A 26,368-nucleotide genomic window follows, 5' to 3' on the forward strand; every position below is an offset into this window, starting at 1 on the left:
GCACATACACACATACTAGTACACACACACACACACACACACACACACACACACACACACACCAATCCTATATAATAAAAGGGTAATATGCAAATTGACCCTGATGGCAGAACAACTGCTGGACCAGTCCCTATGAGGCGCACTGACCACATTTTGGTCTCTTTCCCCCAGCCGACAGGCTCCAATCGCCTGATGGCGAATGGGGAACCAGGGGTGGGTGGCGGCAGGGGGGCGGAGATGGCTGCGGGCAGCGGGGAAGATGGCCCTGATCGCAGGCCAGGCCTAGGAACCGTACCCCCACATGAATTTCTTGTGCCAGGCCTCTAGTAACAACAATAAAAACAATAACCTTAGAACAAAAACAATGAGGAGGAAGAAGAGCTAAGAAAAAAATATTTTCGAGCAGCTTTCTTTAGAAATTTCTGGACCAAGAATTTTTATTTTATGCCAAATAATGCCACGCTGGGATTATTTTAAAATGGGAATGGAATGGAAGTCCAAATATAAAAAATCCCTTCATTTTATCAATCTCAACAAGAACCATCTTAAAAGTATTGAATTCTTCCTAATAAACTGTCAGATAGCTGTCAGCAGCTAACTATGTTTACTGTAGAATTTGCAGGTCTTCAGTGCTAGCATTCTCAATGCTATGGATGCCTTGAGGCTCTGGTAAAGATACCTGGCCTTAGCAATAAACATTCAGTTGTCTCAATTCAAGGCTTTTTAAAAAAATTATTTTGATGGCTATAAAAGACCATTTGGAACATGGCATCCTAGCAAAGGGGGATTGTCCCAGGGCTGCTCGATTGCTCTGGGAGAAGCATTTGATTCAGCTACTTTAGAGGTGAAGAGAGGTGGAAACAGACATAGGAGATGGTGGTTTATGGGAGGATTTTGCCTAGAATTACCCAGAGTTGGAGAACTTCTTGTTCAGTAATAGAAATATTATAAACAACTAAATGCATTTTATTTTAGAAAAACATTAATGGTTACAAATAAGACCTACTATTTTTTTTATTTGTACAAATTTCCATTAGCATAAAAATGTATCCTTTGGGACTAAAGTAAAAAAAATTCAATAATATAATTTATCAAGCCTAAACAACCTTTACATAGCAGGCCATCTAGTCTCTAAATTTGCCTTGAGGTAGGAATTTACTTCAATCGGCTTCAACAGGCAACTGCTTGTACTTCCTACAATACCTGTTACAGCTATTACAGGGAACTACTTATATTAACGGTCCTCAGAAGCCAAGGTTGCTGCTGTCAATTCCCCTGCCTGTATCTGGGACAACATATTTGCATGCCCCAATAAGAGTTCCCTACAAACAGGTTTGCTCCCGGAATACTACTGAAGCAAATACATTTTTGCATGACCTTGACTGGGCATAAGAAATACTTTTATTTTAAAAGCTGAAATAAGTAATAATGTAAAAAATTGCAACGTTATACATTTTTCATGATGAAAAACCTCAAAAAGGGTTGGAAATTGAACCTTCAGCTAGATTTCCTCATAGACATAAGGCAACCAATCCAGATAGGACACGTTGGATCTAGTTATGTAATCTTAGAATTGAAATGAGACCCCTATAAGTTCCAACATTAATGCACTTCAACTATACCCTTTTCTTTAATTAATCAAGAATTGACTTTTCTATTCCATAGTCTTACACACATGAATGAATTATGCCTATGAATTGTTTTGATTGATTCAGCCAGGTTGCCTACCCATTTAGAAAAAAAACCAACAGAAAAAGACTTACTGTGCAGCCAGGCTGCTTGGAGAAAGTGACTGGGCATCTTCTTCACTCCACGTATGCGTTGTATTATCAGAGGTGCCTATAGTAAAACATTTATATAGGTCAATGTTTAACATGTTTCCTTACAGTAGTTATATTTCTTAACAGATATCTTCTCCGGTCAAATTAAAGGGGGAAAAAAATGCAGAAAATCTGCAGAATTTTTCTCCAAAGAATTTTACAAGTGTGTCTATGCTCTTTTTGTTAAAAGAAAAAAAAAATTAGGATATTTATAGGAAATAGATGACTACTAATCAAAATAATCCTAATGGTCAAGTACACGCATTTCTAACAAATTCTTTCTTTGTGCATCGAACCATTTACATTATTTTATCCTAAGACCTGAATGCATCGATGATTCTTGAATAGTATAATGCAGATTGACTACCATGTGACTTGTTAATCAAATGAAGCCAATTACAGTCATGGATCACTGGGTTTTCTTTGCCTAAGTTGTCTAGAACTTAGGAACATCTGTCATCACTAATCGACATTTTTCATCTTTCAAAAAGCAGCCTCTGACTTCAATTGAATGCAGCTGTGAATGCAAATTGGCCAATTTAAACAGAATTCTGAGTGGTTTCAAATAATATGAAGGTTTGGAGTGTGGAAGGTAATCACTAAGTTGGGTCTGTTGGAAGCCATATGTGAAGATCTAATTTAACATTGAGAATTGCCCCCAGAAGTCAAATAGGTTGTTGATGCAGCTCGCCGCGAACATTGTATCATTAAACAGTAAGTGTGCAATAGCATTCACATGAAAAATTGAAAGTGAAAATATTTGAAATGGCTACTGCATAAATAAAAACATCATCAATCCAGTGCTTTCATTCAGCCCCTTTAGGAAAACACTATCACTTATTTTAGTCTTCTCTTCTGTCACTACTTATTCCTTATAAATAATTCATTATGTTTCAGTGCTGTCATTTTAACAGTGGCCTAATCGTTTTCAATAGGAAATTTTATTACCAGCACTAATAGTTCTCCCATTGTCTCTAGTTGGGGTGTCCTATGGCCTTCTGAAAGGTCCTAGTGCACAACGATGCACTCATCCATGCTTTCCCAGTGCTGATCATGTCGTCTATTTAAATTAGCATGTGTGTAAAAGAGTATCACAGAATTGAAGACCTCCTCATCTATCTCTGCATCAGTCATGTTTGAGTAATGTTTGCACCATCCCTAGTCACTGGCAGAGTGGCTTTTTCAGTTTTCCTGTTCAGCCGAGCGGAGTTTTCTCGCATTCAGCTCAAGGTGCAGCTGAATGTTATTGCTCTAATGATAGCAACGCATCAGTGGGCTAAAGGACCATCAATGAATGAAGATACGCAGAATAAATAAACCTAATTAATGATGGTAAAACTGATTATTTATTGGCATCTATATAGAGAATAGGCAAGGATAGGACTCTGTTGAGATTTATGCTTTTGCAATGTAAAAGTATATAAAGCCATTTTTCTAAGACCAAATATTTCTCACTTCGAACTCCAAGGTGATACTGAGCATGTTCCGTGGCATTTGTATAATATGTTGCATGAAGTTTCTCTTTCTCATCAGGCTACTAAAATGAGTACCTAATAGAATTAACTTTGCACATCAAGGATAGACTTGGCCCTGATGTTAGCAGGCACTATTTTCTCTGGCCACTTTTGCTTCTGGACTATAAAATATCCTGATAAAAATACTACACTAAATAGGCTTTAACAAAGTGGGAAATGTTACAGACCTTTAAAGAGTGAGAGTTTACTGTTTTTAGTTTATAGAATTAGACATATTTTAAAATGGTGTCCATAGATACAAAGTAATCTAGTGCACAGATAACGTTTTACCAGTAAAAAATGGCTTTCTAGTTAAAGATATAGTTTCATATAATTTACTACTTTGCAAAAGAGCAAACTTCAGCGAGTCACAGAGGTAACCTTTGCTCTCAAAATTCAGTGTTTATAAATGGAAATGCTAAATACTAAATTCCGAAGCAGGGAGCCTCGCTTAGGCAGAGCTGAGGACTGGATTCCTTAACACAGGAAATTAGGAGACAAACTTTTTCCCAAGAGTCTATTGGCATCTCCATATTTTCATGGTAGCTGAGTAGGCTTCTGAAGAAACCTTGAAGTGTGTTCATAATCAAGGTTGAATCAGAAATAGACCTGGGGAGGGGAGGAGATTGTAGAAACCAGTGTGTGGAGAAGAATGAGGGGATGGCTGTGGGAAATGTATCACGTGGAAGGAATCTGGAACAATGAGTCAAACTCCACCAGTGACTGAAAGTGGAGCCATTCTGAGGTTGGGTGGTGGCAGGTACTTGCACGAGATATCCTGGAATCAAGTGTGTAAATGTCCCATTAAGTAAATATGAGTGAGGCCATCTAGCAAAAAGCTCCAGGGACCTGGCTTTGGACATAGATCCAGGATTTAGTTTTTACTTGCTGAATGTATCACATAGGCGAAGTGCCCCACCTCCCTTTGCCTCAGTTTCTTTGTCTGAAAAAAAGGGGTTAATAACTGCATTTCATGGAGTGGTCTTGATGATAAAAGGGACTTAAGATAACAAAGCACTTACCATTGATACAAAAAATACTACCTTTTTATTGTCCTTCTTTGAATGAGTGGTGTGAGATTTCCAAAACTCTATCAGCCCTGTCATACGTTAGAGAGGATCCAACCACTCTGCTGTGAGATCCCACCCCACTCCAGCTTAACTGAAGCTAAAGCCAAGGGAGAAAATGTGTTCCCTTCACAAATACTGCGCAATGCCATGAACAATGAGCCCTGGGTGGCGTGGCAATGTGGCAGGAGGCTATACTTGGTGCTAGAGACCCCTGAGCTGTTGGTCTCTGGTTGAGCCCTCAGTGACAAGTTCAGGTTTCCTGAAAGATTTCCTCAAACACCTAGAAGGATTTTTCAAAGTCCAGAAAGTTTCTACATAAGCAGGTACAGACTTTTAGGAATTGACATTAAAACCACTGCCTTGGTGTTCTCAGACTGATGAAGTCACAAGGAGGAAAGTAAAACAAATTTAATTAATCCTATCAAGTTTTCAAATAAAAACATTTCTTTGATGCATTTCCTTGTCATCTTGACCATCCAATGACATGTTTCAATGCATGCAAAAATTATTACTATACGCATAGACATGAGACGTGGCTAATGCAAAATATTAGAATACTGAATTATATTGTTCACCAGGATAAATGGTTTGCTGTCTGTTAATAAGAAATGCTGCTTACTCCTTTGGCTTTTAAAGCCCTGATGAGCTTTTGTCATTTGTAAAACACCTTTTTAATGTTATCTCTTTATATAATTACAAGGTGTGAGTCTGCAGGTGAAAAGGAAAAGAATGGTAAGGAGACACTTGAAGTTCTCGAGTCTTTAAAATGCAAGTACAAAAAGAAATACGTGGGAAATAATTGGTGTTTGTTAGTGCGCTGTCTGGTTTTCTGGCCTGGACTTTTTTAAAAGGGTAAGCCTTCCCCTAGCACCTCCATGTTCTTTAAGACCTTGAATTTAACAAAAATCTTGAAAGCTAGTCATTAATTCTGTAATTGTAGATGTGCAAAATGCTCTAGACTAACAGAAATTGGTATCCAAGAATGTGTTAGACCCTCCAGTGAGAATTCACCAAGGCCTTTCCAAACCTGCTTTTCATATGAAAACTAATGGTTCGAGACCTTACAATGAATAAGCAGCTTGTGACCTGATGTTCTCAGGGTACTTCTTTGTCGATCCAAAGATAAAGACCACATATTTAAAAGCTGACAAACTCAGTTGAGAAGATGTAATTCTAAAGTCATTCAGGAAAGCTAAATGCAAACAGAACATTTTACTTGGGGATTAGGGACTTATTACAGCCCTAAATATCTGTGTGTGTGTGTGTGTGTGTGTGTGTGTGTTGTGTGTTTTCATGTGTGGTATATGATGCTATTCTACATATGCAAAGGTGATATTTTCAGACTCACTAGCACCATGCTATAGCCTTGCACTGGGATTGACAGTAAATTTATACTGATCTATTCACACTCCGATGTCCATCATGCATTTTCAAAATGGTGGTGGAGGGGTATATTTTTACCAATAAAAGACTCATCCTGATTAAAAACCCGAAATTTGGAAGTGAGGGCAAACAGTCTGCAATTCAGTGTTCCAGAAAGTACTAGTTAAAATCTGTTGAGGCTTACTCCTGATATTTATTTTCCTTACCAAGTATAAACATAGTTTTATAAGCTGAGAGATTGTTTTCACCTAAATAAAAGCTCTAGAAAGCCAGTGTCTTTTCTGGCCATTTCTCCCTTTCTCCACGCTTTGATTAGCCAGATGTCCAGATTTAGTCCAGCATATGCCCCCACCTGAGAATAATATCATCCATAAATGATTACTTCCATTGCACTCTGTTTTATACTCTTAACAGGCTTTGAGGCATAGAAGAGAATAGAGTAAAATGGAAATACAATACCTTGAGCTGGGGAGTTCAGAGTGTACAGCAGATGTTTAACAGATTTATGGAGAGTTCTGAAACCTTCGTTAGTTGTGAGATGTGGAAAAACCTTCTGCACGACCAGCAGCGCACTAACAAGTAGAAAAACAATTAAGCCAAATCGCATTTCGAGGTTTGCAGACAGAAACAAAAGGTTATTCAAGGAGAAAATGTCTACAGTAGAGAAAATGTTCTTGTAACAGAAAAAAGACAAGATGGTGTTTTTGTTGTTAAATTACATGTTTGGCTTTTCATGCATAAAATCCCAACAAAATTTTCATAAATTAAGAGCACGTTTCCAGAATTTTTAAGCCTGGGCCTAAAAGTAAGGGAGCAAAGTTCACATTAGTTGTTTCAGTTAAGATTTAAAGATAAGTGATTAGGAATTGGAAGAAAGGATATCACTTTTTTTAAGTAAAGGAAAATTTTAAATATTGAAGATTATTTTCATGAAAAATCACACCTTGATAAAGGAATAATTATTATTTAAGCACTTGAGAAATATTTATGTCTTGCTAACTAAATGGTAATGTTTTTGAAAAAAAAAATGGAGCTTGACCTAATTAAAGACTTCATTCTGCCCTCTAAGTAGCCCACAGGCACTCCTCCAAGGAGAGTTTAGAATTAATATCCAGACTAAATGGCACTGTCTCTCAAGATTATTATGTTACCAATAAGATGGGCAGTCTGCATTGGAAATAGACAATCAGAAAATTCACTGATGCTTGACTTCATTCCATATTCCTAAAAAGCAATTCATTAAGAAATGCAATCCCCTTTTTGTCATTAGTATATTTTTAAAAATATTGGCATTGTACATGTATGTCTGAATTTCATAAATACTATGATTTATATACCAATGATCAAAGCTAAGGCAATGCTTTAATTTACATGAGTAGTAACTAGAACAAAAGGCTCTGTTAACTATTTGCCATTGTAATAAAGTTAAATGTAGTACAAATTAGCTAATAGTTCTCCCCATGCCTCTCAGCCAACTAAAGGCTTGCTTTAGCTATAGATACCGTATGTGCATATATGTTAATTGTTTTTACAATATTTTTGGAATTTTTATTATTTAAGATTATTTTAATTTTAGCTTCTTCGCTATGGATTAAAGCTATATTTAGAGTGTTAATTTTTGAGTTTCCTCTAGTTCATAGTATAACATTAAGATATACATATAGATAATGATGTATTTGTGTGTGTATTAGCATATATATATATATATATATATATAATTTCATTTATTTCTGTACTAATTCCATAAAGTCAATTTTATTTGGCTTTTTGAAGATGGGACAACTAACATTGAAAAAGTTATATGACTTACACAGTTTTATCCAGGTAATAATAAGTAGAGCTGGTTCTGTCTAATTTCCAAGTGTATGTTCTTTCCACTCTACGTCTTACATCTGGAATAGAAACTTTGCCCCAACATGGGGAGGAGGAGGGCAGAGGATTTCCGAACAGAGCCCACAGGCATCATTACCTTGTTATGCCAGCCGTGTGGTTGGCCATAGAGATGTGGCTCTATTTTTTTCATCTCTACTCTGTACACCTCAGGCATTTTTAGATTTGCCCCAAGAATTTCCTGGTTCTCAGACTTTAGTTGTTTCTGAACCCTGGTGACCATGTAACTAGTTAAACAGCCTCAGATCCTAGATCTGCGAGCCTTCTCCCAGCGAGACCTGCTGCCAGGCTTACCTGATCTGTTGTCCAAAGGAACACCTTCAAAGACTGAATACTTGGCATTAGTATACTTTATACTCATTAAAACTGTCAGCATTATTGTTATTAATACCATGAATAAAATATCAGTAGACTTAGTTTATCTTTATTTTACAAAATGTAAAATAATGACACCTGGCCCCCATCTTCTCTAAAATCTTTTGAACCATTGATCAGAATGTTTTTATTTTAACTTATATATATATATGTACTAGAGGCCCATTGCACGATATTCGTGCAAGAATAGGCCTTCCTTCCCCTGGCTTCACTCCCGGCCTCCCAGGAGCCTGCAAGTACCCACTCCCGGGCTGCCCAGGAGCCGCCAAGTCCCCGCTCCAGGGCCGCCTGGGAGCCAGCAAGGCCTTTCTCCCGGCCAGAGCACCGCTTCTATAGCTCCCTCTGCTCCACCCTCCCCCTCATAGTGGCATCCCGCCCCGCCCGGCTGCTCCACGTTTGCATATGCAAATTAACCTGACATCTTTGTCAGGTTAATTTGCACACTTACTCCTGATTGGCTGTGGGCGTAGCGGAGATACGGTCAACTTACATGTTTGTCTATTATTAGGTAAAATATATTTTTGCTGTTCATCATATAAAAATGAAAGTTACCCAAAACAAGTTGCCTTGTAAATAAGTATATTTTTAAATAGTTTTTGTTATTCATATCTTGGCTTCTTCATAAGTGGTGAAAGTAATGGATATTTTTATATCCCTCTTGATTTTTTTATGATTGCTCATTTTTGCTAATTTCTGTCATAACCTTAACATTATATCATCTGGTTTTGGTGATTTGGTTATATGCCAACTTGAAACTTAAAAAAAAAAAGTTGTTGGAGAAAATGATGAAAATTGTTATAGGGTTCATAGAATAAAATAAGCCAATGAGACTGTAATTTGGTGATAAAATATAGTCATTTGTGAAGAAATTGCGGCTCTTAATGAGATTCAGTTTAATAACAATAGTAAAGAAGAATTAACTTTTAAAAAATGGTTCATGAGGGCTTTTCAAGTAAATATAATGCAAGCCACATATTCAATTTTAAATTTTCTAGTACTCATATTAAAAAAGAAATTAATTTCAGTAATGCATTTTATTTAACCCAGTACTTCTAAAATACATTATTTCAACTTTTAATCATTATAAAATTATTAATAAAACATTTTAAGTATTTTACTGTAGTAAGTCTTCAAAATTCACCTTGTATTTTATACTTAAAGAACATCTCAATTCAGTTGGTAAATTTTCATTTAAGAATACTTAATCTGTATTTTATTTATTTATTTATTTATTTGTTTGTTTATTATAGGGTATGTAGATTTCATTACATTTACAGATGAAAAAGTAGGTTCACATACCCACATTGTTCCAAACATACTAAAAGGTTTACCAGTTACTGTATCAAGTGTCAGTGTTTAAAATTTAAGTTAATTAAAGTTAAATGAGGTTTAAAATTAATTTTCTAAGTAAAAAAGCTCATATAGCTAGGGCCTATAATATTAAAAAGAATGAATATTATTCTTTAGCAATAATAAATAAATAAATATTGACCAGTTTAAAAAAGAAAGAGTTCTGACTAGTTAAAAGTCTAATGTCATCTGCTTTAAAAATAACTTGAAGCTATTTCTTTTAGCTACTTTTTTTCTTCTTTGTTACTATATAGTTTGATTTACAACATTTGTAATCATCACCTAACAAACTCTATTGCATAATGCAACAATATACAATTTTATTTTGGATTTTAAGAGAATAAAAATAGCCATAGTGCAATGTCCTTCCTATGTACTATATTCCACCAAAGTAATAAAGTATTTTTAATTTATTTATTTATTAATTTGGAACTTCTACCTTCTACTGAATGTTATTTTGTGAGATTTCTTATTTTTATTTGTTGTTTTTAAAGCAAATTTCATTGATGTATAATTGACATACAATACAATATATCTAGGTTACAGTTCAGTAAGTTTTGACAAATTTATATTCTTACTAGAGGCCCAGTGCATGAAATTCATTCACTCAGTGGGGGGGTTGGGGTCCCTCAGCCCAGCCTGCACCCTTTCACAGTCTGGGAGCCCTCAGGGGATGTCCCACTGCCGGCTTAGGCCCACTCCCTGGGCCTAAGCCGGCAGTCGGACATCCTTAGCACTGTTGCAGAGGTGTGAGAGGCTCCTGCCATCACTGTTGTGCTCACCAGCCATGAGCCCAGCTTCTGGCTGAGTGGCACTTCCCCTGTGGAATTTGTCCAAAACCAGCTCTCTGACATCCCCCGAGGAGTCCTGGATTGCGAGAGGGTGCAGGCCAGGCTAAGGGATCCCTCCTGTGGTCCCACTGGTGCACAACTGGGGCCTGGGAGAGATGCAGGAGGTTGGCCAGCTGGGGAGGGACCACAGGAGGGCTCCAGGGCATGTTCAGCCCATCTTGCTCAGCTGGCCCATCTGGCTCATCCAACAGGGGCCCATCTGGCTCATCATACCGGACCCCAGCAGCAAGCTAACCTTCTGGTCAGAGCATCTGCCCCCTGGTGGTCAGTGCACATCATAACGAGTGGTTGAGCAGCCTTAGCATATCATTAGCATATTATGCTTTGATTGGTTGAATAGCTGGCTGGTCAACTAGACACTTAGCATATTAGGCTTTTATTATATAGGATGTAACTACCATCTAATAAAGATACAAGGCATTTTGATAAAACCTACCCCACCAAAAAATTTTTTCCTCATTCTCTCAATAGATGCTCTAAAGTACACTGATCTGATTTCTAATACTTTAGATTAATTTAATAAATTTGGGAACTTCATTTAAATAAAATCATACAATATCTACAAATTCTGTATGTTGGAGGTTTTTTGGCCTGGGTTCTTTTATGAGCATAATATTCATAAGATTTATTCATCTTGTGTGGTTCAGTGATCTGTTTATTTTTATTATTGAGTAGAATTCCAATGTATAAATAAACTATACTTTTGTCATTCTGTTTACAAATATTTGTTTTTATAATCTAATTTTTAGCTATCATGAATAAATCTGCTATAATCATTAGCATAGAAGTCTTCATGTGGGCATACATTTTCATTTGCTTGGTAAACACCCAAGAATAAAATGCTACATTATATGGATCTACTGTTAACCTCATTAGAAGCTGTCATACTGTTTTCCAAAATGGTTTTATCATTTTACACTTTAACAAGCAAGCTATAAGAGTACCATTTGCTCTACATTCTTGCCAACAATTGGGGTTGTCCATCTTTAAAATTTTTACCCATTCTAGTGAGTGTGTAGCAATATCTTACTGTAGTCTGAATATTATTTTGACTTTTTTAATTGCTACACTATACATTCATACAATTTCTCTTCACCTTTAATTGATTTTCCTGTTTGCTTTCTAAGACAGAATATAAATAGGAGTACGAGGATCGAGTATAAAATTCTGGGTGAGTAAAAATTTCCCTACATGCTAAAATGAGGACCAACCTAGAGAATCAAATTTTCTAATATGTTGTTCCTTCTACAAATTAGTTATGACATGCTATTGTGGAAAGAGCATGGGACTTACATTCCTTGAGTTCAGGTCCTGTTTTTGCTACTTACTAATTGTAGAACCTTGGGTAAATCATATGACCTCCATGAGGTTTTATTTCCTCTTCTATAAAACGGGGATATCTGTTGTCTCTATCTCAAAGCACTGTGGTGAGGATTTAATGTTGTGAGATTAATGTGCCAGCATAAGGGTTTATTATAAGGTCTTTGAATAAACATAAGCTCTTGGAAGCTTTCCAAAGAAGATGAGAACACTGTTTTCTGGTGCTTCAGACATTAGAGATGGACTACAGTGTACTCTTAATGACATATTAGAGAGAAGGCCTGGGTTCTGGAGTTGGAAAACTCAGGTTTAAACCCTCCTACCTGCATGATCATCAGATATTTAATTTTTATGACCATCTGTTATCTCATTTATAAAATAAATAATAGTTTACTTGCAGAACTTAATGTGATATTTATAAAGGGCCCAGTGAACTGTCTGGTATGTAATGGGACTCAATAATTGATAGTTGATGTAGTTATTGTTGATTTTTTTAATGCTCATTTTCAACTTAACTAGATGGGACAATCAAAACCTAAGTGCCATTCCATTAAACTTTAAATGCTGTCCATACTGTGGTCTCTTATAAGGAAAGCAACCTTTAAAGGGGTTTCTTCTGCAAAAAATTTCCCAGTTTTTGTGTTCCATATGTCAAATAAAGCCAACCCAATATGCAGGCTCAGAAAGAGCATGTACAGCCTGGAAGCACAGGAGGGAGACCAATCCCTTTGAGGCGACTCAGTTCAAAACTCGAATAAACAGGCTTGTTTCATATTGGATGGTGTCAACCAAAACCCAATGCAATATTTATTATTGGGTAGTTTACATGCTATATACATGGAGCTCTTGTCCCTGAATGAACCTGAGTCAATGTTCCAGTCTACCATTGGTCCTGCTATACATCTCTTTCTCAGAAGCTCAGGGATACCAACTGACAATCCAGTTGTTAACATTAGTGTTCTTCCTCACTTTCTCATGTACATTTTGATAACCCTAATGACCTTAATGTGTGGTTCTTCTTGCTTAACTAATACCTTTACCTTCATTTACGAAAATCTGCAATAAGGTGCTGAAGGGTTATTTGCTCCAATTTTACCTACCTACCAATGATCCTCACAAGTAATATTTTTAAAAACGGACTCTTTTTTGTAAATAGTGATATCTCAATCCTTACATTTTCTTACCTGTTTGCATTTCGAAGAACATCAAATGCATGGCTTAGTGTCGTGTCATTCTGAAACACATCTGGAAAACTAGAGAGAAGCTGCCACACAGCTGTCTGCTCTTGCACTTTTGAGAAGAAGGATAGGATTGTGACCATATCCTGAAAAACTGTCTTCTGGTTATTGGGGTCCCTTGATATCTTTAAAAAAAATAAAACCACAAACAGGACAAAATGAGACTTCAACACTTGTGATCACATGGCTTATTGCTATAGACATCTAGATTCTCACATAAGCCATTCTCTCAAATTTTTAGTCAGTTTGAAGTCATCCTTTACTTGAAAAGACAATCACTATTTCTTTTGTACTTATACATTATTGCATTTTCCCTATACCTACAGAAATTGGCATATTTAAAGTTTGGTTAACAGAGCTATATTTGGAATTGCATTTTTGGAGGTTAATTTCTTAAAATAAAATTAGCTCCTGAGTAATATTTTTATTTTTTCTCTAGGACCTGGTTTGGGAGGTACAGTCATATCTTCCCTCATTCCATTAGTAGACCTTATAATATTTATTTGTATATTATTTATTTGTATTTATTATTTAAGTAGACCTTAAAACTTCATATATGAAAATGTTTACTATTATAAAATATTTACACTCACCTGAGAGAACTGGTTTGTTAATTCTTGGAGAGAAGACTCTAAAAGGGTCATATTGGACAGGCAAAATTTGTTTAAAACATTTTTCCCTAGAGTGGTCCAAGAGAAGGTGTAATCAGCAGTGTATCCTGGATAGCTCTCACACAGTTCTCTTCGTATGTCTTCTGAAGTTGAATTTTGATTTAATAGCTAAAAATGTGTGTGAGAAGAGTGGAATAATTTTGTTAGTAAAATATAGACATTAAAGTATTCCAGTCTTTAATGAAATCTATTTTCGCAATAGTCATTTTAAGTTCCTGCATTATAGCAAAATAACACTAAAAGACACTAGGCTTACCCATGAAGAGTCATCAAATGGGTGAATGCAGTAATTTTTGTCATTGTTACAATTTAAGTGATTTTTATATAATTTTTTTAACTGAACTCATTTCCTGTCTCTGACCAGAGAACCTAAATGCATCAGATCTTTTCTGACAAAAATCGTCAGGCTTAAAAGGCTTAGTGTTTCCTTGGTATTTAGCAGCAGAGACTCAGGTTTTCTAACTCTTTGTAACCCCTAATGGGAAACTGGCCATGATCTTCAGAAGACTTCCAAAAGGTAGCAGCATAAGAGTTTATTCTCAAGCCCAACAGTATTTATTCAGAGAAGTGGAAAAACGGGTTATGTTTCATTTGTAAAGCAATTATTTATTTAAGAATTATGCATAAAGCCCAGCCTGCGTGGCTCAGTGTTTGAGCATCAACCTATGAACCAGGAGGTCATGGTTCGATTCCCGGTCAGGGCATATGTCCAAATTGTGAGCTCAGTCCCCAGTGGGAGGCATAAAGGAGGCAGCCAATCAGGGATTCTCTCTCATCATTGATGTTTCTGTCTCTCTCTCCCTCTCCCTTCATCCCTGAAATCAATTAAAAAAATTTAAAGAAAAAAAAAAGAATTATGTATATGAAGGAATAATTGGAAAGCATTTTCATTATGGAATTATAAATCCCCCATATATTTCACAATACTGACCAGTCACAGGTGCAGCAATATTTTCAGCTACAATATTGATCACATTTCCTATTATTGAACTTGCTTAGATATTTATAGAGCCAATTATATTTAGTTATAATATTTAATGGGTCTTTCTTAATAATTAATTCTAATGTGAAGTAATGATCAACTAACTTCATTCTCATCTTAAGTTACATCACAGAATCTATATTCTGCCCTCCAGTGACACAACTTCTAAATGTAATGGAACAAAACAGGATCTGCTTATTCTAGGATATAAGTGCCAGGTCTTCTAATCATTCATCTATATCTCTTCCCTAACATTGCACATAAACTCACCCCAAAATGATTTCTCTACTCATCCTTGCAAGGGTTGCAAAAAGCAGTAAAGAAAAAAGAGGGAGGAATCAGAGATTGCTGATATGGGCATCAATATGTCACCCTAATTTTTACATCCCTTCCCTGCTCTAACTAGTCTAAAAATATGTATCTACACATAGAAATTTCATTTTTGACTTATTTTCACTGGATATATGATTCTGTGCTGCCTTACAAAATTCTGAAATTTTATTCCATATGAGAAAGAGAACTTGGGAGTTTCAACACGATGAAGTGGTATTTTGGAGGATAGCATTGCTCTTCTAGATATTAAAGAATTTAACTGAGCCAATGCAAGAATGATTGCTTTTAGGAACCAACATGGAAGAAATAGAATGGAATAAAACAACTTCCCCTGGTTTATACACGAGCCTGATTTGAGGGGAAAGCTTTAAGTTAGAATAACTGGGCACAGCAGAGGCTTCCTATGCCACTCAGGGTGCTTTGGGAATCTCGACTGTTATTTATTATTGAAACTAGATATTTAGCATCTAGACTGGACTGAAGGGGAAAGTCTTATATTTCAACCAGCACTGGTTGAATTGCTTTGATGGGTATGGTGCCTTTTCCTGGCATTCATTTTTGAGTGTTGTCCTTTGGTTTATAACCAGTTTATTGAGATGCTTTATTTATACAGAATGCAAACTCAAGGGTAACTAATACAGGCATATTAAGCAGCAGTGGTTATAGTCACTGGAATATAATAAAAGTTAGAGATATGTTCATACGAAAAATGTATTCTACATAAAGACATGGGTATATTATTTAAAATGCTTGTGTGCTGGGAGGAGGGGGAAAGAGAGAGAAAGAGAGAGGGAGAGAGAGACCTCCTCTGAATTTCTGAAGAACTCATACTAGTAAAGCAAGACTCAAATGCCTATAGGGGCCAAACAAATAACCTAAATGTATGAATCTGGCTGGATAAAAGACAACAAGAAAAAGTAGAGTTAATAGAAGAGTACCTTGTCTGTCTTAATACATTTAAGTTTAATCTCTTAACATCTCTGTATACACACACACACACACACACACACACACACACACACACACACACACACACACTTCCAGGATGCCAGTTTACACCTTTGATAGAAATTATGTGTATTAACTTGCAATCTAGAATCTTCAGGTAAATGACTAATAAATAGAGGGGAAACCATAGATAAGCTTCCTAAACTCTGCTAAGGAAAAGGATGTTACTACTTTAGAGAGATATTTTTGTTGCTCCAATTTTTCCAAAGGCATTAGTATGAGTGAGGCAGCAAGCTTAATGAGTGTTACAGTTTTGTTTGCTTTCATGTAGCTTTTTCCTTTCCTGCCTCAGAAAATGAAAAGATCACATATAATACTACCTTTTTTCTTATTAAAGGAAAATCTTAAGTTTGATTAAGGGACTTAACAGGGAAGTAAATAAATATTTAAGACCTTAAAGAATTCAGAATGTCTCAAAATTAAGCTTTTTTTTACTGAACTCCTTACAAAAGAATATTCCTGAGATATTACTCCAAATGGGAAAGATGGCCCAAACCTCTTCCTATCCGGGAGATCCCTCTCCTAATGAAAAAGGCATTTGTTCAACTGTTCTTTATTATCAGTTCATTACACAACTGAGTGAAATTACCTTTTCCAAATCAAGGATCCTGGCAAGGACTTGACTTCCATTGAAGGTATCTGTTCCAGCACTTTCCAAATGAGAATGTGGACTGGGAAATACAGTGGCTGTAGTAGAAGAAAGAACAGATTAGATGCTAAACACACACACAATAATAGGCAGGCTCACATAAGAATCCACAAATACCACTGTGCCCTCATATACCCCACAGTGAGAATGTGCTCAAATAGGCACCTTCCATAAAAGTTTCATTCTGACAAAATGGCAAATTTAATCTGCTTTTCTTTTCACATAAAATTGTGATGGTTTTGTTCTGCTCTTGGTTGTTTTCCAGTCATTTTAGACGTGATTTGCTTTCATTCCAGTTTATGTCATTAAACTTCATCACCAGTATTATTGCCTAATAAACGGAATCATTTCTGTGCAGGCCTAGAGGATGTGAGGTGCCTCCACCAGCTCCACAGATCCATCATATCCAACATCTGTTCAAAGGATCTGCCAATGTACATCTGGTGATAATGGTTTTCTTTTTAATTATTCAATTGGGAGGCTGAAATCTGCCTAGGGCCATAAATTCTCTCCTCCCCAAAGTGGCTTCTGAATGATATTTCAGATCAAATAAATGGGATAAAGCAATTAGTCTAGACTACAGTATACTCCACTTAAGTAATTCCCAAAATGACCTCAGCTAGGACTATATGGAATGTGGCAGAGAGCTCTGGATTAGGAGCATTAGTTAGGAGAGTATGCTCATAGCTATAGCATGGGTATTCATTAAGCCAATCTGTTAACTTTTATAATTTTTGGACAGACATACTTTGCTATTCTCACAGCAAAGAATTTTAATGTTAAAGATAGATACAGTAACCTATCAGCATTAGGTCCTAGGCTTTATTATAGTCCTCATGGGGCTGAAGAATTTACCAACTGTGGTGAGCATACAATGCAATATACAGATGTGTTATAGAATTGCACAATTGAAACTTATATAGTATTATTAACCAGTGTCACCCCAATAAATTTATTAAATTACCAACAAATTTCTCTAAACCCTGGCACTACTTCTGTAAGATGACTAGCCAGGGTAAGAAACATAATCGGCTATCAAGCAAAGCAAAGCTTACTGGACCACAGCACTATGCTTTTATTCCACTGTGCTTTCACCTATTCAGCAAATGGATCATTCACAACAGAACCTTAACTCCTCAAAGCCACTCACCATATACCTACCACATTAACACAGGACTTCTCTCATTTGGTTCATCCACTTGTATTGGAGTGTTATTTAGTGTCACAAAATCTTAAATGTCCCATGGTATTCTTTTTCCCCCCCCAAATAGAATCATATTCTAACATACAGGAATTTTTTGTTTCGTTCACTAGTATGTCCCCAGGACCTAGGACAGTGGGACTGATAGCTGCCACCCAATAAATATTGTCAAATGTATGTAAAAAAGTTCTGCTGTTTCAAGAATATTCTCAATTTGTGCCTTCAAGAATGCGTGTTTCTCAAGACCAGCTGCATCAGAATCACTTGGCTAAGGCTCAAGAAGCTTAGCCTCAGTTCTCCTGCTCATTAAAGTTTGAGGACCACGAGCCCACTATGAATGAAGGAAGTACACAGCCACACTGGTAACTGATTCTGAGTGCTGAATTGGAAGAATAAGGGTCAAGCTGAAAGAGTCCATCAGGTCTGCTGGATGACTGTTGTCTCCACACTTAACCTTATTTGGGCCATAGTCCTCATCTGTCAGATGGGAAATCTGGATAAATCTCTGCGATTCTACTCAATAATTTTTATTTCTGAGTTGTTTTCTGTACCATCCCAGCAACATCTCACAGACAACTACAGAGTCCCTACTCAATTCAGGCAAAGTCTGTAATTCTCAATATATGAGTACCAACTAGGCTTTTGCTCTCAAAGAGTATTTCACTAAGGACTTAATTTCCAATTATTCTCAAGAACTTTGTGTAATTGCACTGCCACACTTAAGACAACCATGACAAACAGATCTCTTAGGGATATTCTAGGCATTCCATATTGCTGAAAAGTTAAAAGTATAAACACATTTAAAGATTAAGCCTTTACCGGATGTTCCAAAACCTGTTCTAAACTCGGGAAGAGAATAGCTTACCTGGTGATGTGTGTCTCCTTTCTGGAACTTCAGTGCTCTGGAGTGATAAATCGCTGCCCTTCAGCAGGTTGGATGACTTTCTCAGAATCACACTAAAGAAGAAAAAGCAAGAACTCTATAACTTCGCCCACATTAATTTCAGTTAGTTACGGCAATGTATTATGTGGCAGATTCCAGGGCTCTCAGAGGACGTTCACATTTTTAATCTGCTTTCTAGGATTTTAGTTGGAAGAGCTCACCTAACCATACACCAGTGAATATGTAATATATCCGACAAAGTAAATCTTATCCAGAAAAAAATGGCCTAGATGAGGTTTAAAGGGGTTATTTTTACTTTAATCTTATAGAAAGGAAATTGTTTTTAAAAGAGGTTGGAGCTAAATATTGAATATATATAACATATTTTTCTTTCAAAAAGATAATGGATTATAAATACATAAGAGTCCAAGGTTGTTAAAGAGATAGAAACAAAAGTCTGTTCATTTATCAACTTTAAAAAAAACCCACACTTCCATATTAAATTACAGATGGCATTTTGAAGATTATCAAAGATGAGTGCTTGCAAGACAGAGTTAAAGAAGAAGGAAAAGAAAGCACATTTATTGAGTATCTAGTCTGTTCCAGGCACTATGGGCTGTGTCATTACAGGTGGCACCAGGTGTTAAAGGAATAATGATATCAGCCAATTTTTAATTGTACTGAATCTATCAGCCGGGCAATAATAGCACTGTGATGCCAGGAATCCCTGCACAACGTGATTACACTAGCTTTGGAATAAAACAGTCTTGGCCATCCCCATAATATAGGAACCCTCTTTTTAAAAAAACTCATTGTCTGTTTAGTTGATTATTATTAAAATGGATATAATCATATTTTCTTAAAAACTGGATATACTTAAAGAATTTAAATTTAAAAATAAATACATAAGGAAGTGCATAAAATAAATGCATATATATTTTAAGAATAAAATCAGTCCAGATACCAGGATATGAATATTTTTCAGAATTTCTAAACATTAGTGGACATTGTGTAATTATTTATAAACTAGAGACCCAGTGCACAAAATTCATACACGGGGGTGGGTGGGGCGGGGATTGTCCCTCAGCCTGGCCTGCACCCTCCCCAGTCTGGGACCCCTCGGGGGATGTCCTACTGCCGGTTTAGGCCTGATCCTTACTGGATCAGGCCTAAACCGGCAGTAGGACATCCCTCTCACAATCTGAACCACTAGCTCCTAACCACTCGCCTGCCTTCCTGATTGCCCCTAACTGCTTCTGCCTGCCAGCCTGACTGCCCCCTAACCGCTCCCCTGCCGGCCTGATTGACACCTAACTACTCCTCTGCTGGCCTGATCGCCCACAACTGCCCTCTCCTGATGGCCTGATCGCCCACAACTGCCCTCCCCTGCCATGACCCGCCTCCTCCACTGGGACCTGCCTCTTCCATGTGAAGCGGCAGAGACGCCTGGACGGGCCTCCTCCACACCACCCGGAGCTGTGGGACCCCCAGGCCTCACCATGCAGAGCAGCCGCTGGGCCCTGCCTCCACTGTGCACGTGGCCATCTTGTGGCAGCCATCTTGTGGCGGCCATCTTGTGATGACATTGGACGAGGGCCACCTAGGCTTTTATTAGTATAGATAAAAGCTTAGTTAAGGTACATGAGGATGGATATAAAAAGATAACGGTGGAAAAGCAAGAAGTTCTGCTAACTACTGTGGTTCCATTTGACTTTCTTTTTAAAAACAAGATCTGAATCCTGATACCAGGGCACTTTGTGATTAGTAATTGGGGGGGAAATCTGTGCTTTTTTTCTTTCAGTGTGTCCTTTTAGTACCCATGATAAGAAAATATTTGTTTTCATTCCCTAGTGTTGCTGTTTTTCAATATTCTCTATAAAATGTACCTTTTGCTTCAAAAGTTTTGCATTCTTAATGTACGTTTGAATTATTCATGACCATGACTATATTCCCCTAAATATTTTTACATTCCTCATGCTGCCTATTTGGATGGGAAGCTATTCAGATAAAAATAAGAACTGACCTGAACCTTTCCCTTCTCTCATGTAGAAGTTTGAGAAAGTCAGGTTCACTTTTCTTTTCATCAACATTTTTTTAGTTCACTTTGAAATACTGTAAGGAAGACTATTGAGTATCAACGCATTTCGAAAATACAAGGAAAAACTGCCTACATAAAAATTTTAAGGATTGGGGACAACAACAAAAACAAAAGGGAAAATGACGATCAAAGTGAATAAAGAAAGAACAAGAGCAAAAAGAGACTGAATAGTAACTTGGGAGGGGAGGGAGAAGAGGCAATAGGAAACTAAGAAAGTGTGAGCTTGGAGAATGAAAAGCTGCATATACTCTACAGAGGACACCTTGCCCATCTTCCCACACTCAGATAAGAGCCCTAAACACCAAAGAAAAACAAACTCATCCCTTCCCAGCAAGCTGCTGGCTCAGCAGTTCTGAATTTGCTCAATAGTAAAATGGCTGTTTCCAGACAAGGAGGCCTCTTTCTAACGGGACCTGTCCTGGTCAGGGCGTGTCCATGATTCCATGGTCTCCCAGGAATAAATTCCATGTAACATGAGTGAAGAAGTGATCCATCTCTTTTGATGTGGTCTTGGCTGGTCTTTTTGTTGGGCGAGAGTTCAGGATAGCATGTGTGCTTTAACATTCGTCTGCCTGCAGGTGTTCCTGTTTTACTTTGCGTTTACACGGTGTGGTATGATGGCATGTGTCCACTATCACTGCACACAAAAAGACCTATTGTTTTTAGACTTTTAAAATGGAAACCACAAAATAAATGTAAAACAGAGAGTGTTGTGGGTAAAAAGATAAATTAAGGTTATAAGTTGAAACACAGCTACTTCCCCCAGGCAAAGGTAATTAATTCTATTAACTCTCCATTAAATTACTAAAGGAGGGCAGCAAGCTGACCGGTCTTACTGAATTAATCATGGTAATCTCTGAACTTTGTAATTAGCATGATCGTATAGACAGAGCGTTATCTGCTTCTTAAAACGGTAGGTGAGAGCTAGCACCCTTCCTTCTATTCGATACAATTTCAGCACTTTTACATACTTATTTTATACCAATGTTAAGTGCTTTATGTTTGTGTGCCTATTCTTACCACTTCTCCATTTTAGGCTGTGACATTTTTGGAAATAGGAACCATGTCTCATTCATTCTTTTTTTTTTATTCTAAGCACCTAGCACAGTACTGGACCACAAGCTCAGATGGTTGATTAAATGAAAAGCGACCGTATTGCTGGGGTGTAGCAGAATATCTTTGGAATCTCAGCTCTGCCTCTTCCTAAAATACCTCAGTCATTGCTTCCTTCATCTGACAATTAGGAATGATATAGTTACTTTGCAAGGTTGTTGTGAATACTTGCTGCCTGGGCCCTATCATCATAGGCACTCACTGATATTAAACTTCAAAGTACCCACAAAAGATGGTGCAGAGACACAGCCTTACCCCTTACTATGGAGCCAAAGTACCATGCTGATACATCTATGCTCCACATATAACCCCTCTAGAACACTAGAACCTTCAACATCTCTGGACAGCAACGGAATGCACCCCTATTATTCATAGACCTGGAACCTGTAAGCATTGGCTAGTGAGTTGGGACAAGGCAAAGGACCTCATCCAGGGTTTTGTAACACCTTCTTCATTTTATTATTTAATTTATCAGTTTACTTATAACAGGAATTTTCCATTTGTAGTAATGATCACTTTTCCCCTTCATAGACTTTAAAATTCTTGAGAAAACTCTGCAATGTGTTGTGTTGGCAGATGGCAGGGTGTTTAGCACAGGACAAGCATTGAATACTAGATAATAAAGTCTATCACTTGGAAGAATGGATAGCTAAGGAAGCATCCTTTTTACATAGCCTGGTCTGCCCTCCACTATTGCATATCTTGTTCTGCAAAGGTCCTTGAAAGAGGAAAAATCCCAGGGATGACATCTCAGACCCTAATGTATAATGGGACATTGTACCCATCATATTCATTCATTAACTCACCAAATGTATTAAATTCACACCATATATAATAAATGAGCAAATCAAATAAGAAAACCAGGAATTGTGCATTAATTGTACTAGCTAAGCAGGAACATGCATAGAGAACAATGGGAACACATTACAGGAGCTGCTAAATCAGTCATTTGTGTTTCTTGTAGAGCAAGATTCTAGGACCTTAATTCTTTAAAATTTGCTACCTTAAAAATTTACCTTTACCCTTTTACTAGACCAGTGGATATCAACTGTGGACAATTCCCTCCCAAACCCCAAGGGGACATTTGGCAATGTTTGAAGACATATTTGATTGTCACAACTAGAAGGGGGTGGTGCTACTGGCATATAGTGTGTAGAGGCCAGGGATGCTGCTAAACATCCACAATGTACAGGACACACAAAAATTATCTGTCCACAAGGAGCAATGATGCTGAGGTCAAGAAACCCTCCACTAGGCTATGACAGATACGGATTTACTCCATGATGACTCATCCCACATCCACTCCCTAAAACCAACTCAGGAGACTTGCAAGTCCTATTCTGGAACTCTGAATAGTTTTAAGGAAATCTTAGAGAATGTATTTCATACTGGATACCTCTTAGAGGTATTTTAGAGTATTATGCAAAACTTAGATGTCCCTGAGACCAGCATGTGAGCTTCCTGAGTCCAGAAAATTAACCTTCTGGGTGAGGCATGAAAGCCTGACTCAAATCTCTAGGTGACCCATGGCACAATTTAACTACCTTTTGCTGGACCCAACCATATGTACAGTAGCATAGAGATGGCTAAGGGCCTCTCCTTAAGATGGTACAGAAGTAGATTCTGCCTCAGTGGTATCTAAATGGCTCTAGTTTGGAATGGAATTCAATAAAAGAAACACCTTGGTCTCAAAATGTTAAATTTAAGGTACTAGGAGAAAAAACAGGCCCAGAGTAGATTTTACTTCTTCTCAGACATGTCTAACAACAGTTACATTTGGGAAATGTCACATTGCTATAAATTCTAGATCATCTTATGCACTTCTACTGGGTGTCCTTGTGTTTCCTGTGAGTGGAAAGACTACCTGTGTAGGTGTTATCCATGTGTGCCATGGTACATTCTGTCTATAAAAGGACTTCCTACCAGAACAGACACATATGGCAAATCCTGAAAAGAAAATTCAGAAATTCTTTTTTTCTCTCTCAGGACTAGTTAACTTTTTCTATTTTTCTATTTCTCCCCATAATTATAGTTACATGGGTATCTAGTGACCATTGGAAAGAAGATGCAAGAAGTGCTCTAGACCCATTTGATCCCATGAATGTCCAGATGACATCCATTATTAACCTATAACTACAAATAAGGACTTGCAATGGCATCAAGGGCCTCTTGGTGATTTGCTGCAGTTGTCCTTCCTGTCTACTCCTGAGTAGAAGTCATTCATAAAAAAAAATTAAACATTTTTTTTTAATTTCATCCTGACTTTATTCCTTCAGGGTCATTCATGCTTCAGATATAATCCTGCCTGTCCATGTTCAAAATATACCTCTTTTCTAAGTGGACCACTTCCCAATCATCAATATATATCAGTTAAGATGTTAAGATATTAAGATTTAGAAATACCTTAGTATGTTGCTTTGTCTTAGGGTATTTGATATTAGGAGAGACTTTGAATATATATATATGCATTGTAGTTAAGACATACCTCAAATTTGTTTTCTGATAAAAAATGAACCTTTATTTTTACATGAATACTCACTAAAATGATTACCAAATGACTATAAATTACACTGAAATTAATCCAGTCCAGTGTTTGACCTATACAGGCTATTTCATCTTTTTGGCAAATGAAGAGACATGCTACTCTACTTTTTCTTAACTTACATTCCCCAAAATCTCTCCAGGTCAGTTTCTAAACACATATTTTTAAATACTAAACAAGTCTTGGCACTCTAAAATTATCCCAAATAAAATCTGATTAGCTCTGTTTTAAGTTCTATAGAAGGAGCCATTTAATAGGAACAGAGATATGAATTTGGGAATCATGGGTCATGGATGAGTGTCGACATGACAGAGATAGGGAGCAAAGCCATAGAGGCATTTCCCCTCCAGGATCTGCAGGAATGCTGCATCACTCCTCCAAATAATGACCCTGTGAGCTCTGGAGGATGATCTTTGCCATTTGCCAGCTGTGTGAGCAATAGCACAGCCAGGTCTCCCACTGTTCTGATGTATTCTTGGAGGCAGTGCAAGCAGGAAGGACCACAAGGGTAAGTCCTGTGATGTTGGCTCATCCATTGTGCAAAGGAGCAAAAAAAAAACAAAACACAAAAAAACAAAAAAAACCCCATAAATGTAATCTTTTCTTTTTTCAGACAGCTAGTTAGAGTGGACGCTGAGTGTAGCATTGGATTTTATTTTTAAAGCACCTCATCCTGAAGCTAATGCCCAGAGAAATATGAATTTAATGACAGGAGGCCAGTGCCAATGCAAAAATACATCAAAGCACACTTGGTAACTGGCCAGCAAATAGTGACTGCAGTGTGATCATCATGTCTTTCAGAGAGCATTCTATTACAATAAACATGGTGGGCCTTTTTTGATGAGGCCAAAGATGGCACTTTTCCTCTCACTTATAAAAGGGAAAAAGAAGACTATTTTGTCTCTTAATGAGGCTGTGCTGGCAAATCTTTCTTCACCAAAGGGAAGCAATTTAGTGGAACGGCTTACCCAGTAACCATGCTCAGTTTCATTGCATGGCTATATAAAGCATAAAAGTTAATAGCATGGTGGGAAATACCATTAATGCAATTTTATTATTGTACATAATTTTCCAAATTAAGCTCCAATTACTTGGTAGTTTAGAAAAAATACTGAATATACAGCTTGAGCTAGACAATCTATCTGGAGGTTAGAATAAAATTTTCAAAAGCAGATATTGTCAGCTGTCTAGCGAATAATCAACAGAAGATAAAATAAACCTGGACTTTAATCATAGTTGCAAAACTAACTCAATGGCTCATCTCAGGCAACTCTCATAAGTTTGATTCTCTATTATATCAGACTAGTGGCCTGGTGCATGAAATTCATGCATGAGGGGGGTGTCCTCAGCCAGGCCTGCACCCTCTCCAACCTGGGACCCCTTGGGGGATGCCTGACTTCCAGTTTAGGTCCGATCCCTCTCGGGCCTAAACCAGCAGTCCAACTCCCTCTCACAATCCGGGACCGTTGGCTCCTAACCACTCACCTGACTGCCTGTCTGATTGCCCCTAACTCTGCCTGCTGACCTGCTCACCCGCAACTGCCCCCCTTGCTGGCCTGCTCGCCCCCAACTGCCCTCCCCTCCTGGCCTGATTGCCCCTAACTGCCTCTGCCTTGGCCCTGCCACCATGGCTTTGCCTGAAAGGACGTCCAAAAGGTCTCCCGGAAGGTCTCCTGGTCTAATTAGCATATTAACCTTTTATTAGTATAGATACAAAAATACTTCTTTGGGGGGGAGGTATATTTATATACTTCTTAGATATTGCTAACTATTTTCCTCATCATTATTGTGTTCTTCATTTAAAAACAAAAAAAGTAAAGAATAAAGCCCCAGAGGGGAGCTATAATTTAATTTACAAATAATAGATATTAATTATTCCCATATCTTCTCCACTGCTTAGTCATGACATGTCCAGCTCAAGTCAAAACTCTTCATGAAGCCTGGCTGGTGTGGCTCAGTGCTTGAGCATCGACCTATGAACCAGGAGGTCACAATTTGATTCCTGGTCAGGACACATGCTCAGGTTTGGGGCTTGATCCCCAGTAGGGGGCGTAGAGGAGATAGTCATCAATGATTC

At 37.5% G+C, this 26,368-nt stretch overlaps 1 protein-coding gene across 1 annotated transcript in view; it reads right to left on the reverse strand.

Moving 5' to 3' along the window:
- Positions 1-26,368, reverse strand: part of ABCA12 (ATP binding cassette subfamily A member 12) — a gene marked incomplete at both ends in the record, with an annotated part of 173,372 nt that overhangs the window by 84,085 nt on the left and 62,919 nt on the right. The window contains 6 exons of the mRNA XM_079782526.1: positions 1,764-1,839; positions 6,247-6,359; positions 12,758-12,936; positions 13,405-13,590; positions 16,395-16,492; positions 18,521-18,612. Of these exons, the coding sequence (XP_079638652.1) occupies positions 1,764-1,839; positions 6,247-6,359; positions 12,758-12,936; positions 13,405-13,590; positions 16,395-16,492; positions 18,521-18,612 (744 nt within the window). The remainder of the gene's footprint in view (positions 1-1,763; positions 1,840-6,246; positions 6,360-12,757; positions 12,937-13,404; positions 13,591-16,394; positions 16,493-18,520; positions 18,613-26,368) is intronic.

Source organism: Cnephaeus nilssonii (genome assembly GCF_951640355.1).
Source record: "Cnephaeus nilssonii genome assembly, chromosome: 10".
Classification (NCBI taxonomy): domain Eukaryota; kingdom Metazoa; phylum Chordata; class Mammalia; order Chiroptera; family Vespertilionidae; genus Cnephaeus; species Cnephaeus nilssonii.